General features: G+C 42.6%; 1 protein-coding gene across 5 annotated transcripts in view; it reads right to left on the reverse strand.

Moving 5' to 3' along the window:
- Window positions 1-1,598: 1,598 nt before the first annotated feature.
- The window catches only part of LOC131684072 (calaxin-like), a 41,621-nt gene continuing 26,940 nt past the window's right edge, over window positions 1,599-16,279 (reverse strand). For 4 of the 5 annotated variants that reach the window (XM_058966638.1, XM_058966627.1, XM_058966620.1 and 1 more), the window contains exons 3-5: window positions 10,909-11,389; window positions 10,733-10,848; window positions 1,599-2,071 (exon numbers count right to left, since the gene is read on the reverse strand). In XM_058966638.1, the coding sequence (XP_058822621.1) occupies window positions 2,053-2,071; window positions 10,733-10,848; window positions 10,909-11,389 (616 nt within the window). In that variant the 3' untranslated portion in view covers window positions 1,599-2,052. Of the gene's footprint in view, window positions 2,072-10,482; window positions 10,648-10,732; window positions 10,849-10,908; window positions 11,390-16,279 lie in introns of all 5 variants that reach the window. The other variant, XR_009304613.1, reaches the window with a different exon arrangement.

Consider the following 16,279-nt stretch of genomic DNA (forward strand, 5'->3'; position numbering starts at 1 on the left):
CTAATGTCGTCACATAAGAGGGTAATCTGCATTACAAAATAAACAACCGATTTTTTATTGTTTACTCCAATAGATAAACTATCTAAGAATATTTCACTACAATTTGAGATCCTCAAATGTAAAAAAGCTATTGTTTGTCTTTTCCTTCAAACAAAAAACATAAAGACAGCTTCTTGTCTCCTAAAGCAAGCCACCCCCTTAAGTGGATTCATCAATTCTATCGTGATAATCTGTCGTTGATTTCGTCGATTTCAAACAGTTGCACGGCATATTGATCAATCTATTGGGATACGGACTATCCGGGGGTCCGCTCTGACACCCCCATTCAAATCAATTGAGTGACAATCGAGACAACAGGAAATCAGAACAATCACCCTAATTGCTATACCGGCAAGAGTAACACTACCGGGTTACGGCATAATTGGCCCCCATATTACGCATCTGCGTGTGGATATAGTAATGATACGTGTACTGCTTCGGAAATTCATGAGCGTAGAACTAACCTTGCTGACCACGAAAGAGACAGACGGTGAGAATTTGTCTGGTCTGCTGCAGGTGTGAGACACTAGAGCAATGAAGACTGACTTGTATAAATAATTTGTTAGAATGGAAGTGCACAATCGATACGATGGTTTCAGGGATGATATACTAGCTTCTTTTGTCCAATTTTTTACTGTTTGAACACATGCCTTCAAACCATGTTAGATGTACAAAAACGTAAATTCCATTCATTTTTTTATAATCATGGTATCCAGTAAAATGAAGGCTAAGTGGAGAAAAACCCGCTTTAAAAGACTTCGGTATATTAATCGTCATATTTGTATGAAAATAATGACAAACATTATTTTATTACTACGTTGTTTGTTACAGCACTGTCATGCAATTCAATACACTTTAACAGACATGGACGTTTTTCGGAATTACTAACGTATTGTAGAGAAGGAGGCGCTGAAAATATGATCGCTCTACGTATTCCAAAAGTTGACATAATTTACTTTCACAGCGCTTCATGGCCTACGTAACCGAACAACGAGGATATTTCAAATCGTGACAGTATGGATTACAGCTTTTCAGGTTGCTTTGGTTTTGGCCCACCAGTCTGTAGTTGCCTTCTTTGCGCGTGTCCCACCAACGCTTCCCTTCGATAGCACACAGTCCAGTAAATGCGGGGTTCGTCCAGAAGTTAGCTTGATTCCAATCCATTCGGGTCGATAGTTCGAATTTGTTGGACAATCGGTCTCAATCGGTTTCGGAATCAGTTGTTGCATTGTTCTGTTGAAAGGACGGCTAGTAAGAGCTCTTTTTCCGACCGTCTATGATTGTGATCAAGATGGTTGCATCGTACTGATGAGACCAGGTCGAATCGTACTTACTAAAAGTATTGTGACACTATGCACACAATCGTTTCAACCAATTTTCGTCTTATTAAAAGATGAAGTAAAGCATTTGTTCGGGTTTTGCTGAGCCTTTCACTGGTATACTGATTCCCTCCTTTGTTCTCAAGGCCATGCATTCTTTTTAATTTCTGGTACAAAAAATCAGATGCATTGATTCAAAATACAGAAACTATTATAATTAATTCATATTTATTTGTCACTGCTGTGTAATTGTATACGCCCGCTATTGTAATACTAGGAAGTAAAATACAAAGAAATGTTTGTGCTTCCATGAATTGTTCCTATATTTACCTTAGATCATATATTCATTCTATTCTCTTAAAATTCAATTTAAATCGAGAACCAGGTACCATTTTCGTTAGAAAATCAAATAATTTAAAAACGAACAACTGAAGGCTGGGATGGAAATGTCAATAAAGTGGCAACCAAATAAACTGCGTTCAATCAAAATATACATTTATTTTTGAGTTAATATGATGTAATTCATATTTCCTGACATATAAGACAAATATAGGAACAAACACCCTACAACAGTGCATGCACGGAATAAAGAATGTTTGCTTTCAAAACACGATTATTAGGTCAGCGATCTGCGTTGTTCTGTTCTTCCAATGACGAGTTTTTCGAGTCAAGAGCCGGTTGATGAAGTTCAAACCTAAGAGGATTCCTCTTGGCTGTCGTCGTCGTTGTTGTTGTTGTTGTTGATGACGATGATGATGATGGTTGGGCGACGAACGTTTAGCATGAAAAGAAGAGAATTCAGAAATCGAACATCAGTTAAAATTCATTCAAATTTAGTTCAGCAAAAAGTATGTTAACATTGAAGTTTAAAATGCTGCTGCGTAGCGGAAGATTTGAACTAGCTTCCTGTTTGTTTGTTTTTATTCAGATCTTTATTCGTATGTTCACTGACTGGGTCCAATTTAAGCAAGCTATGGTTTATGGATCGAATCGTGCCTGTTACTATTGAGGTGTTTATTTCCAAAGCGTGTGTCAGTAGTTACAGAATACAAGATTGAGATTTTCGCTAGTTTTACAATTAGCTCAATCTCTTTCGCTCTTGTGGAGTACCCAGTGTGCGTATTTTAAACGTCAGATATCTCAATAGAACACCACATGATGACGACATCAAAGGAAAGAATGCTAGAGAAAATTTTCAATAGGACGTAAGTAACATTGAGAGCCTCTCTTTGTTTACTTTCTCTTTCGTTTATTACGACGTCATTACAACACTTTGTACTAATTTTCCAGTACATATTGAAAGCTGACGGTTTTTACTACAATATTTTGCAAAGAGTAGAGTAGTAAATGTTGAAATGGCCGAGTAATGGACAGAAGAGAAAGACCTCAAAGAAAATTTCTCATTGTTACTTACGTCCTATTGAAAATTTTCTCTAGAATGACAGTTCGGCGAGCTTGTTTACAAGGTGTTGGATTTTAAAAACGACTCGGACCCAGTTTCTTGTACTGTGGGGAATCAAAAATTTTCAAAGTGCAGGTAAAGTTGAGGTTAAGCATTTTCACGCAATGTTCTATACAGCTTTGGTGGCACAAGCGCTGTTGGGATTGTGTCGGTTCGTCGTGTGTGAAGTGAAAAAACTCTTCATTTCGAGACATTTTTTGCGCGTTTATTCGCTGAAAAGGTGTACCAAAGGATCGTCAGATGGTCGGATATTGTGGAGTACGCCGGAGGAAATTGATTCCTGAAGTGGGCCGACTCGAAAAAGCGTTTTCGGAGGTTTTTCTTCCCCGCAGAAGCATCGTCAGTAGCGAATACAAGCGGGACGAACGCACCCGCTGCTCAGCACTGCTGTACGAACGCTGTTGCTGCGAACGAGCGTGTGAGAAGAACCAAGCTGTTGCGAAAGTAAGACGGACGAACCCACTGAAAAGTTCATATGCACACTACACGGAGAGCTGTATTCTAAGGTGTGCATGGGAATCGCAGGCGGAGTGTGAGCGAATTGAATGAGGGATGCAGGCTCTGTGTTTTTGTTTCTCGGTGCACACTGAGAAACAGAAATATACGGAGTTTGCATGTTTTTTATTTCCATCTCATTTATTCTGCTGTGATTTTTATGTATTCTCTGAAGTGTGCCTCTGGTGAGTATTCAGCGAGTGTATGAACCGAGTATGTCTAATGCATGCGGTTAGTAGCGCGGCAGACGAGGGGCGGATAGAGGGATATGTTGTCGAAGACTGGATGCAGTTCTCTGTGTATTATTGGTAACACAGAAAAACTGGTATATTTTTCTAAAACATATTCTAATTTATGTTTCATTTATATTATATTCAATTAAATATACTAAATACGTGTCGATTTCGTACCTCATGTAAGGAATCGAAAGTCTTATTGGAATGTTAAAATCCATTTGATACAAATATTACATTATGGCGGGGCTGGTTAATTATTACCTCGGAACACGGTTTGCGCTGTATACGAAATGGGTAATCGGAAAATTAATTGAGCTAGCACCTACCTAAATCCTGGAATCAAGTAATTTGCTGGTATGTGTATAAATACATGGAAATAACTTTCTTTCTGTAAACCGCTACCGGCCAGTGGGAGATAGGATGGTTAACACACACAGACACACACACAGTCGGCAGAAGGGACAGGAAGGACAGGAGTCTAGGGGCTTAACGAACCCCCCACCCTCCCGGCCCTACTGCGAGTTGGGGAGTTTTTCCAGGCTGTCATAGGGTTTGAATTGGACTCTGCTAAACCTCTAAAAAGCCACAACTCCGAAAGCAGGTCCGACTAAGCGAGTCTGTCCAGCTTCTGCTAAGATCCCAAGATTCCAATATTCTAAGATCTTAGCTATAAAAGTACTCTAGCCCAACCGGAATGCCAACCGACACATCAGGACCGACGCCAGTAACATCCTGATTATGGTATACTGGCCATGACAAACGTCAACGGACGGAACACAGATTTCGAATTGGACTACGACCAAGGATGCAAAATGCCTACCTTTTCTGCACCTGTAATTTTTCTGCCTACATTCTCATTTCTCTTTTGACGCTGCTGTCGTTCGCTACTGCAGGACGCCCAGTGCTGTACGGCAGTCTGTAAGCAAAGCAGTAACATGACAAAGAAATACTGCCCCAGTACAGCCACCAGACGCGAGCGGTACAGCTTCTCTTTCCTTATTTTACACTTTTTAATATTTTTAATCTATTCAATATGTTCAATAACAAACGACGGTAATAAATGCGGTTCGTTTACGCCACGACCGGCATCATCGCTTTCGTGTGCGGGCCTCTCCCTTTGACTACGCAGAGAAAAGTGTACAAAGCGAGAGAACAAACTTTACTACGTCACACTCTCACCGAGCAGTCGGAGTACAGCAGCAAAACAAAAATGTATTCTACTTCTCTACGGGAAAATGTACTCGGTTTGACTACCGTTCTGGCAAGAGCTGTAGTGATGTGTCGCTGTAGCGGGCTGTACGGCTTGTGCAAATGTAAATATACCGAAAAAAATGTAGTTTACCAGTACCTTTGGCATCCCTGACTATGACTTTGGGCTGACAGACGAAGGATGACACCGACTTGAAATGGCGAGTGGGCTAACAGCATGGCTGCCTCCGCCCTAACAAAACCCTGGCAGGTCCGGGTACGTTCAAACTCGTCACCATTTAGTTGGTGGTACTAGGTTCGGTTGGAGCATTCCCGATTTTACGCCGATCCGGCTCTGAACACTACTCCCCATGAAGGATCGAGTCAAACCTTGCATGATCTCCCTGCTGCTGAGATTTTGGTAGTATAGATAATCTTGGGATCACGAGAGGCGACTATGTGCAACGAGTGGTGATAGCGGCCCGGAGTTAGGACTCAACAAAATTGAGAATAATATTGAAACCCACACATACGGATCAGGCGTGGCGGTTCCGTTCGCTAGAGGTGGTTTGGTGAGGTCACCACCACCAGGAGCAGCTGAGGTTATTCAGCGGGAACAAGAAAAGGGGAAGCAGCAGCAACAACATCCACAGCAAAGCGGGATGAATTACATCTCACAGAAGCCAAGAGTAGTGGCAGCGAAGTGCCTGGTGGAGGAGCTCCACAAGATTGTGGATGCGAGAAACAATGTCCATAAGGACATTAAGGAGATGGTTCTCAGAATCCGGAAGGCGCTATTGTCTGCCGTGAATGCGTACGACACGGCAAGGCAGAAGGCTGAGGTAGCTAAGCGAGCATTGGCGTCGGCTAAGGTTACTATCTTCCTAGTCCACCCGAAGCAGTGGAAGGAGAGGCAGATTGGAGTGGAGGACACGCTAGTTTCCGCGACTCCAAAGAGGACAAGAACCTCGTCAGGAGACGGAAGACCAGGCGGGAGATGAGGCAGATACTCGAAGACGCTGTTGTTGCCGATGGAAAGGTCGTCACCCATTAGGGAGAAAGCTGGAGTACCGTTGTAGGTCGGAAGAAGAAAAACGGGAAACAGCACAAGCAGGAGGAAGAGCAAAAGGCGGAACAGAAGAGAAAAGGAAAACCTCCGGCACGTCAGAAAGCGCTAAAGGGAGAAGCCGTGCTCGTCAAAGCCAATGACGCGACAACGTATGCAGCGCTCCTCAAAATGGTCAGAGAAATCCGGAGTTGAAGGATTTGGGGGAAAACGTGGTAAGATTCAGGCGTACCCAAAAAGGCGAGATGCTCTTCGAGTTGAAGAAGGATCCCACGACTAGCAGCTCGACCTTGCAAGAGACTATTTCCAAATCAATGGACGAAAAGGCAGAAGTTAAACCCTTAACCCGGAGATGGTGATAGTGTGCAAGAACTTTGATGAAATCACGACGGAAAACGAGCTGAGAGGTACACTGAAGCAGCAGTGTAAACTGAGCGAGGTACTTATGACAATCCGTCTAAAGAAGGTATACGGGGAAACTCAGACAACAATGATTCCTTTACAGGTAACCGCTGCCGATAAGGCGCTGGAGATAGGCACAGTTACGGTTGGATGATCAGGATGTCCCCCCCCCCCCGAGTGAATAAACAAGCGGAGAAATGTTTCAAGTATTTGGGTTTTGGATATTTGGTAGGGGCTTGCAAACGGATGTGTTAGAAATACGGGGAGACGGGCCATCTTGCAAGAGACTGCACGCAGAGGCCGAAGTGCTTGCTTTGCCCACAAGCGGGCGACTGCAGGCTAACAGTAATGAAGATAACCCAGATAAATCTGAATCACTGTGGCACCGCACAGTAACTGTTGTAACAGTCTACGGCAGAAACTATGTGTGATGTCGCTTTGATTGCAGAGCCGTATCAAGTCTCCTCTGATAATGGTAACTGTGTGGCGGATAGATCGGGAACGGCTGTGATACAAGTTATGGGCAGATTCCCCATTCAAAAAGTGGTAGAACAGTCATACGAAGGCTTCGTGATCGCCAATATCAACGGCGTCTTCGTGTGTAGCTGTTATGCTCCTCCAAGGTGGACAGTGGAGCAGTTCAGCCTATTGCAGGAACAGTTAACTGAGCAGTTGATCGTTCGGAAGCCGGTGGTCATTGGTGGTGACTTCAACGTCTGGGGTGTGTCTGGGTGTGTTTTCTACAGGAAGATCTAGCGAAGTTAGACGTTCGATTGTGCAATGAAGGCTCTATTAGTACATTCCGGAGAGACGGGGGAGTCCATCATCGACGTCACATTCTGTAGTCCTTCATTGACGGCGAACATGGATTGGAGAGTATTCGAAACGTATACGTGTAGTGACTACCCGGCGATTCACTACCGTATCGGTCAACGGAACCCTGCTGCAGCACCGAGATGGATGACCGGCATGTGAAAGTAGAAGGCGAAAGCCAGTTGATATACTTCGGCCGAACGGCGGGACCGAGAGCGTGGATGCGGCTGACCTAACAAGAAGGCCAAAATGCCACGAAAACTGGAATCCCGAAATAGACGGCGTCCGGCTTACTGGTGGAACGAGACGCTTAGTACGCTACGTGCTGCTTGTCTCAGAGCCAGAAGGCGGGCATAGAGAGCAATATCGGGACCAGATAGAGAAGAGCGTAAGGCATCGTTTCGGGAAGCTAGGGCCGCTTTAAAATGGGAGATCAGACTTAGCAAGCCAGATTGCCACAAGGAGTTGGGCCGAGAAGTAGAGAACAGTCCCTGGGGCGACGAATACCGAGTCGTGATGGCGAAAATGCTGGGCTCGACGACGCCAGTCGAAATGTGTCCGATTTAGCTGAAGACAATCGTGGAGGGTCTTTTCCCGAAGCACGATCCAACTGTCTGGCCATAAACACCGTACGGCGAAGAAGAAGGAGCAAACACGCACGATCGGCAAGTGAAATCAAAGAAAGCCCCCGGTCTGGATAGAATACCAAACGTGGTGCTGAAAGCTGCGATCCTGGCATATCCGAACATGTTCAGGATGGTGCTGCAGAAGTGTCGAAATTAAGGCAACTTCCCCGAAATGTGGAAGATTCAGAAGATGGTGTTGCTGCCGAAGCCAGGGATGCGGCCTCGTACAGGCCTATATGCCTGCTGGATACACTCGGAAAACTCCTGGAAAGGATTGTTCTTAACAGGTTGACGAAATTCACGGAAGAAGAGGCGCGAACTATTCAAGCTACAGTTCGGATTCCGCAAAGAACCATCGACAGTAGATGCAATTCGGACAGTGCTCGAGAGTACCGAGAAGGCATCTAAACAGAAGCCTATAGGAGATCGATACTGTGCGGTGGTCACGATAGATGTGAAGAATGCATTTAACAGCTCCATCTGGGAAGCCATCGCTGCAGCGCTGCACAGAATGAAGGTTCCGGACTATCTATGACAGATCCTGAAGAGCTACTTCCAGAGCAGAGTACTGCTGTACGAGGCGTTCCTCAGGGCTCCATTCTCGGTCCAACTCTTTGGAACGGTATGTAAGATGGAGCCCTAGCACTGCGGTTGCTCAGGAAAGTGAAAATCGTGGGTTTCGCGGACGACGTGTCACTAACGGTGATAGGTGAGACACTTGTAGAAGTGGAGGTGTCGGTGACGGAGACAATAGGCGCGATCGAGAGCTGGGTGAACGAGGTCAAGCTGCAAATAGCCCACCACAAGATGGAGTTGTTGTTGGTCAGTAACTGCTAAGCGGTTCAGCGGATGCAGATCGACGTCGGAGGGCACGTGATTGCATCGAAGCGTGCACTGAAGCAATTGGGAGTGATAATCGACGACCGGTTGAGCTTCAACAATCACGTCGACTATGCCTGCGAAAAGTCGGCGAAGGCAACGAACACGATAGCGAGAATCATGCCAAACGTCGGCGGCCCGAGACGTTTGCTATCTAGTGTTTCGTCTTTGATATTGCTATATGGAGCTCCCGCCTGGGGTGCGGCGCTGAAAACTAAGCGGGACCGTGAAAAGATGAACAGGACGTTCCGGCTGATGGACGTACGAGTCGCGAGAGCGTACAGAACAATATTGACGGAGGCACCATGCGTTATCACCGGGATGGTTCCCATCTGCATCACCCTGGCGGAGGATATCGAGTGCTACAATCGGAGAAACACCAGAAGCGCGAGGAAGATGGTGAGAATCGATTTGATGGCGAGGTGGTAGTAGGAACGGGACAATACGGAAAAGGGAAGATACACCTACCAGCTCATTCCAATGCACGGAGAGGTGAACTTCTACCTCACAGCTTCTTCCGGGCCACGGCCGCTTCAGGAAGTATCTTCATCGCTTCGGCTACCCAACGACACCCTGGCATTTGGTCTTCGAATGTCCGAGGTTCGAAGCGATGCGTAAGGAAATGCTTAAAACGGGAGGGCCGGACATCAACCCGGAGAAAGTCGTCTACAGAATGATAAGCGAAATAAACACGTGGAACGCAGTCGACAGAGATGCGACGCAGATCATATTCGACATCACAGCCGGAAAACTCTCCGCCAGAGTAGGGTAGGTCCACTGCCGGGGACTGGTCGAGTAGACTTCGGCAGAACACCGGGTATGGTCCGTCTGGGCGCCAGCGAACCGGACGCCACGCTTAATCCGGATTCGCCGAACTGACTGCGACACCTGGCTAGTTGGCTCGGTTTTGAGAGAACTTCTCTCGGCGGAAAACTCTCCGTAGGCCAGGTTCATCATCGGGGACTAGACCGAGTAGTGCGCGAACTAGTTGGCAGCTGGATGGGTCGTCGGGAAAGTGGTGCTAAATGGTTCGAGAAGGAAACCAAAGGGCTTAAAGGAGTTGCGGTGCTAAATAGCAGCGCAAAGGAAGCCAAAGGGTTCAAGAGGTTTTGGTGCTGAAAACAAAGACGAATCGGTATTGTGAGAACTTCTTTCGCCGGGCAATTCTCCGTCGAAGTAGGCTAGATTCATCGTCGGGGACTAGACCGAGTAGTTCGCAAAGAAATTGGACCTCAACGAGGAAGTGGTACAAAATGGCACAAGAGAACCGAAGGACTCAGTAAATTAGACAATCTGAAGTTTGCCGCCCAGATTGTCCTCGTAGGGGAAGAGCATCAACTCTCGACCCACAGCTAGCTTTCCTATGGATGGTCGAAAATTGGTAGTGTGTCAAAGAGGTGTGCTGTAACCCTACTTAAAGAACTAACTAATCAGTAAAAAAAAACCTCTCCCCAAAGTAATGCCGTAGGGTAGTGCAGGGGAGGAATCAGGTTCCGTGAAAGATTATTTGTTTTAGCGAGTCGGGTTTATGTATTGTGTTGTACATATTTACCAGGATATGACAGGAGTTAATTTTGCATGGTACCTAATACTAGCCATTCAATTTTTCACGTTAAAATTACAATAATAGAAAAGTCTAAAGAGCATCTTTATTATTAGTACCATTCGACTTGAATTTCGAATCACCCTATCACATATGGTTTTCTGAAGGATTTAAATACCTACTGTACAATAACTGCATGGGCAATTTGACTGAAAGGACCTTGCCATACAATAAGAATTATTACGGTGCAACTTTACAGTTTCGTGACACAGTTCACATAACATGTAGTGGACGGACAACATGAAAGCCGACGTACACAAATATGTAGGCATATACAGCAAACGACGCAAAAGCACATGTAGATTAGGCAAAAACGTTTCACGTCAAAGAAGTTTATTGTTTTGTACCATTTACCTTTCCCCTGAACCAGTCAGTGGCCCACTAGAAGAATTATGGCTCAGGTTCTATTCATTATTTATTGTTGTGTTGATGTTTTGAGAAAATCTAATTTTCATTGTTTGATGTGCCACCGAATTGAATTATGGTAGATCGTTTAACCTGGTTTATGATGAGTGCTGCCTGTTTGTTTGAAACCAATTATTATCGCGTTTTACGATGGAATGATAGTTTAAAAAACAATTTAAGCTAAGCTACAGTATCTTACGTTTGCAGTGTCGAGAGGAAGGACACAGTTGCTCGATCCGATGGTAGACACTGTCCAAAAGCTTCCAGTAATAGAGGTTCTACAGTTATTGCTTCCTGGTAATCATGGAATGATACCTATAAAAACAATTAAAACATTTTATTAGAACATCCGAGTTCAACACTATTACACCACACCTTCCCATCCTTATCCATATCCAACTTCCTCAGCGTAATCTCGACCAGATCCCTCACCCCTTCATCCGGATCTTCGTCCTGGGGTTGCTTGATCAAACAGTTCCTCAGAAGTGCAAACATCTCGTCTTTCGTGATAAACCCATCACTGTTCAAATCGTACACTCGGAAGCAGAAAGCCGTCCTCTCCGCTTCGGAACCCTTCAGGAAGGTCGACAATCCCAGTATCCAACCCTCCAACCGAATCGGTAAACCTTCGAAACCTTTCTCCCAAGCGCAGAAAATTCTTTCCATCAGTGTTTCATCCGTTACGATGTCGAAGGTGCTGTGCAGTAGTTCACGGAACACTGACCTATCGATGCCATCCGTGGAGGAACCGGCCTTTGCAATGACTCCGGCGTTATTCGCTGCGAGGGCCTTCGAGTTTAGGGTTGCGTTCGTTACCAGCTTGCGGAATATTTTGCAGAGGGCCTCCACTTCGACCCTGGTGTTAGTGGGAATAAAGAAAAATTATTAAATTTAAAAATCACATTTTTGTGAATTCTTGCACATCTCTAGTACTAATGGACGAAAGCGTTGGTTTTGCGTGCAAATCATAACCGCAATCTATGTGGATTTTTCGGAAAAGCGCGACAAACTGCCAGTGAACACGCACCATGTTGTTCCTTGTTCTTTTCTGGGTCAGTTGCAAGCGTTGTATAAAGGCAAATTGTAATACGAAAAAGTTTTGTTTATGAAAATCATATCTTCTGACATCTTATTAGTGTTGCGTGATGCCTTGTGTTTGTACTTTGCTAATTTAACGGTTAATTACCAGAGTATAAACAGTTTTATCCTCTGAAAGGTTAACAAATGAAAGTGTCATTAGACTATATGTTGTTCGCTGTTATTTTCCCCACACAATTGCACGCTTAGCTACCTATTAGGTTCTTTACTGGCATAGTTAACCTCATTTTTCTTGACAGTTCACTTATACTGTTTACATGGACTTAGAAAAATTTGTGGACGACTAGATTCGTTCGAAGAAAATTGCAAAGAATTTTTCTAAGTCCATGTAAACAGTATAAGCGAACTGTCAAAAATGAACACTCAGTTCATTTGTGACGTCAGCGTAATGTATTCAATTTACTGTCAAAGACGAAGCACCTCAGATGTTAAAAATTCTTTCCCGATCGTAGTAAGCACTGACCGAGGCAAAACACATCCAGCAAAGCAAAACTATTGAATTCTTTACGCTGACGTCACAAATGCACTCGGGTACTCCTTTTGGACAGTTCGCTTGTATTGTTTACATGGACTTTTTTTTGCGTTTTGCTACCAAGGCATCTTGTCGTCCACAAAAATTTTCTAAGTTCATGTAAATAGTACAAGTAAACTGTCAAGAAAAGTGAGGTTAACTGTTTCAGTAAAGAACCGAATTGGAACTTAATTATTACTTTTTTTAACGACGTCATTTCTACTGCCAAAAGATCCTGACTCCTGCGGTAGCAGACAAAGGGCTAAGTCGCCGTTAAACTCTAAGCTTGCTCATATGACCCTTTCCACGCTTTTCTAAACTTTCTTCCTTCAACTCCTTGCTATTATGGCTTTTAATATTGAAACATATACTTAGTTTTCCAGTCCCTTGCTAATTGAATGTAGTTATAAACATAAAAAAGGAAACTTGACTCACTCTTAGTCGCTAATAAAAAAACAAAGGCTTAACTATTTTAGACATACAACTATTCAAATTCAAATCAATCGTTCTCTCCAATAGTGTCAAATGTGTGAAATTTCAAAAAACATTAAAAATCAGTGGCGCATCTTCGCGTGGAGCTAGTTTTTAAGTCTTTTATTTTAAGGTTAATTGTAAAAGACTGTTTTTTCGCTATTTTTTTCCTCTTGTTTCGATAATCTAACCCTGAAGTGACATCTTTGCCAAAAAAAACCTTGTGAATTGGTTTATGAGTGAATAAGGCCAAACATTTCAAAAATACGGACAGACAGTCTTGATTAATTCTCTTAATAATGATTCCTCCTTGTATGAATGTCTCGCCTATTTAAACGAAAATCTAATCGTCACGCATAGAGCTCGCTGTAGTCTGACATACATAAGACTTCGGGATGTCCGTTAATGCGACTGAGACTCAATGCTGAATTCCTAGAACTTGGAAGAGTTACTGTTTAAAAAAATCTGTTTTTGCAATAGTAATCGAAAAAAGAGCGACAAAAGAGAGGCTCTTATTTGCAGATTGGACCTAATAAAAAAATCTTCATTTCTTGAATAAACCCGAATTTGCTTGAATAAACCAGAACACGCCATTTCATACAAAATACGTGCACATGTTCGCCTGCACAAGTTGTGAGGTGCATAACTGAGTACTGCTCATGGGTGTGCGCTCTTTGCGCAAGCGCAGACGATTAAGCGACGCACTATGAAGTGGCTAGAACAAAAAGTTTGACAAAATAGAAAAACAAACTCTAACTTTTTAATCAAACTATATTTTTTAAACATTCTACATTTCTACATAATGTATCATTGAAATAATAACTAAGAACTTTGATCCAAATTTGTGACACACGGTTAAATATTATTAAAAATAAACGCGTTTTTTTGTACTAAATCAGGAAATAGGGAAGTTTCTACTGAAATAGAACAATACAATCAATGAAGTATTATTATACTAGGGAACGTTGCTTGTGACCTTTTCTAACTACACCTATGCTGGAAATATTAAAATAAAAAAGTCAAACTATTTTGAAAAATAAAGGTACTTGTTTGTTTTATAATTTTGGCACTATTTCGTAATAAAAAAAGTTATCAAATTAAGATGAAAGGTTGAAAGCATACGGAATTATCGGCTATTGTCAGTCAATCCAGGTGGATACTCATCCGACCGCGTCCGATCGTTGGTTTGAGAGAAATTCGAAAATTGTAGTTTTCACATAATTTTGGTGCTTTTTATCAAACATTATAAGCAACTAGAAGTCTTATTTCACTGGATCGCTTACTAAGGCTTCTTTAAGGGCGAACAGGAAATTATTGCGACACCGAAAATGTCATGCTAATTTTCTTATAATGTTTAAAATCAAACCAAAATTTTAGGGTAGTTTTATACATATATTTACTTCAAAAATCAAAACAAAATTTAGTCGATGGAGCCCTAGGGGCAGATCACTCTAGAAATGTATAACAAATTTGCATCAAATTAGAAAAAAATGCATTTAATTTCCATTTTTGCATCAACTTTGCACTCCCTCGCAGAAAAGTTTGTTTAACAAACGTCCTACGCTGATTCACTTTGCTCGACGTTTTGTTGAATGTTGGGCTAATTTTTTGTAGGGTTTTGACGTCTTACACGCAACGCAAAATATATTGCACGCAACGCAAAATACATTATGAATTTCTATTTTGATGGAAAGAAATACATTTAATTTAGCTGATTTTTAAAAATGCATCACAAGTGATCTGCCCCTAGATGGAGCCTTGAGTGTAAAATTGAATGCATTTTCGCTTGATGCCCTCCATCAAAGTCTTTACAGTGTCATCCGGTACCAGTTTCTCAGTTTTTTTTTCCATTTTCTTAACATGTCCTTCTCGTCTTTGACTGCCTTCTTGCTCTTCCGAAGTTCCCGCTTCATCATTGCCCGGTACTGCTCCACCGGGCGCAGCTCCTGACAGTTTGGCGGATTCATTCCTTTGGAACAAAATGGACAGAATTGGCCTCATACCACTCCAGGACACAGAATAGTGGCATGATGCCAAATCTGACCAAAATAGCGGAGCTTCGTCGTGCTGTTGCAAGAACGGCAAAAGGCGCTTCTCGAGGCATTCAGATTTGTAGATCTCGCCATTTACTGTGCTCTTTGTCACGAAAGGCTCACTCCTCAGTCCGCAAGAGCAGATGGCCTGCCAAATGAGATATTTGGAGGCGAACTTCGACATTTTCTTCTTCTTTAATTTGTCGTCCACATAGAACTTGCTCTTGCCGGTGAAAAACTCCAACCCCGGAATTTGCTTAAAATCGGCTTTTATATACGTTTCGTCGTCCATCACACAGCAGCCATATTTTGTCAGCATCTTCTCGTAGAGCTTCCGTGCCCGAGTTTTAGTCGTCGATTGTTGCCGCTCATCGCGGTTTGGGAAGTTCTGTACCTTGTATGTATGTACTCCGGCTCTCTTCTTTGCATTTTGGACGTAGCTCTGCGACATGCCGATCTTTTTAGCCAAATCATGGCTTGAGACGTTGGGATTTGCTTTAATCATCCGCTTCACCTTTCCCTCCGTCTTTTTGTTCTCCGGTCCCGGTTTTCTTCCAGCTCCTTTGCCGTGGTCCAACGTCAACCGCTCCTGGAACCGCTTCAACACTCTGGAGACGGTTGAATGGAGAATGTTCGACTTTTCCCAACTGCCGGTGCGACAGGTCTAGAAATTCCAGGTGTTTGGAAATAATTTGTTCTCTCGACTCGCGTTGAATCGAAAAACACGACTTCGAGTTTGACAGCATGTAAACAATACACATCAATGAGGAAGTGTGCAAAATTTGGTTGATTTTTACCCAATGGTAAAAATTAAAGGGTTGTGTACAGGACACGACCACGGTGACATTAAAAATGTAGCTTTTTTCAAGAGCGTGCAAATGTATTTTATCTATCACACATATCGACTCAAGTTCTTGCTCACTCGCCTGTTTTTTATGTTACAATTTGCTATATACCCTCCCCATTAAAACATAATTTATTGAAGGTCTTTTAACGGTAATCTATTAATTAATCAAGTATCTCACTAGGTGATTGGCATTATTTGGCTAATCCATCTAGTAAAAATAGGCTGGTCTGTCCAGAAAATATATTTAAAAGAAAAGTTCCATATTTAGAACCGTGACGAGGAAGCCCACGCCCAGCAACGGAAATATACAGATTCTTCATGAAATATGAAATTTCATTTTCCATTTAAATTTTCGATAATGTTTTAATGAACTTAAGTAAACAATCTTAAGGTTAAGTATTTCTTGATCGATTAGTGGTGAAAAAAATGAAATTATTTGATAAATTACATTGTTATGCAACGTTCGCACTACCAATTTAAACGGGTTTTATGCTATCTTGGTGACATTTTCTCTTGTTGCTAATTATTAAAACGTGTTATAACTCTGTAGTGTAAACATTGTATTATTAAACCAATTCTGCAGCGTTTTATGTTATATAGGTGTTTTATGTGGTAATAGGACTGACATAATTATATCTTCAGTACAGCGGTTTGTTGCATAATTTCAAACAGATATATTTTAAAATTTAAATTAGTATACCTAACCGTTCTATTTGTTGTATACTTTAAAATGCAATTAGAACTGTGTTTTAACTACATAGGGCAGGACAGATACTCTGACTGGAT

This window comes from Topomyia yanbarensis, chromosome 1 (genome assembly GCF_030247195.1).
Source record: "Topomyia yanbarensis strain Yona2022 chromosome 1, ASM3024719v1, whole genome shotgun sequence".
NCBI lineage: Eukaryota > Metazoa > Arthropoda > Insecta > Diptera > Culicidae > Topomyia > Topomyia yanbarensis.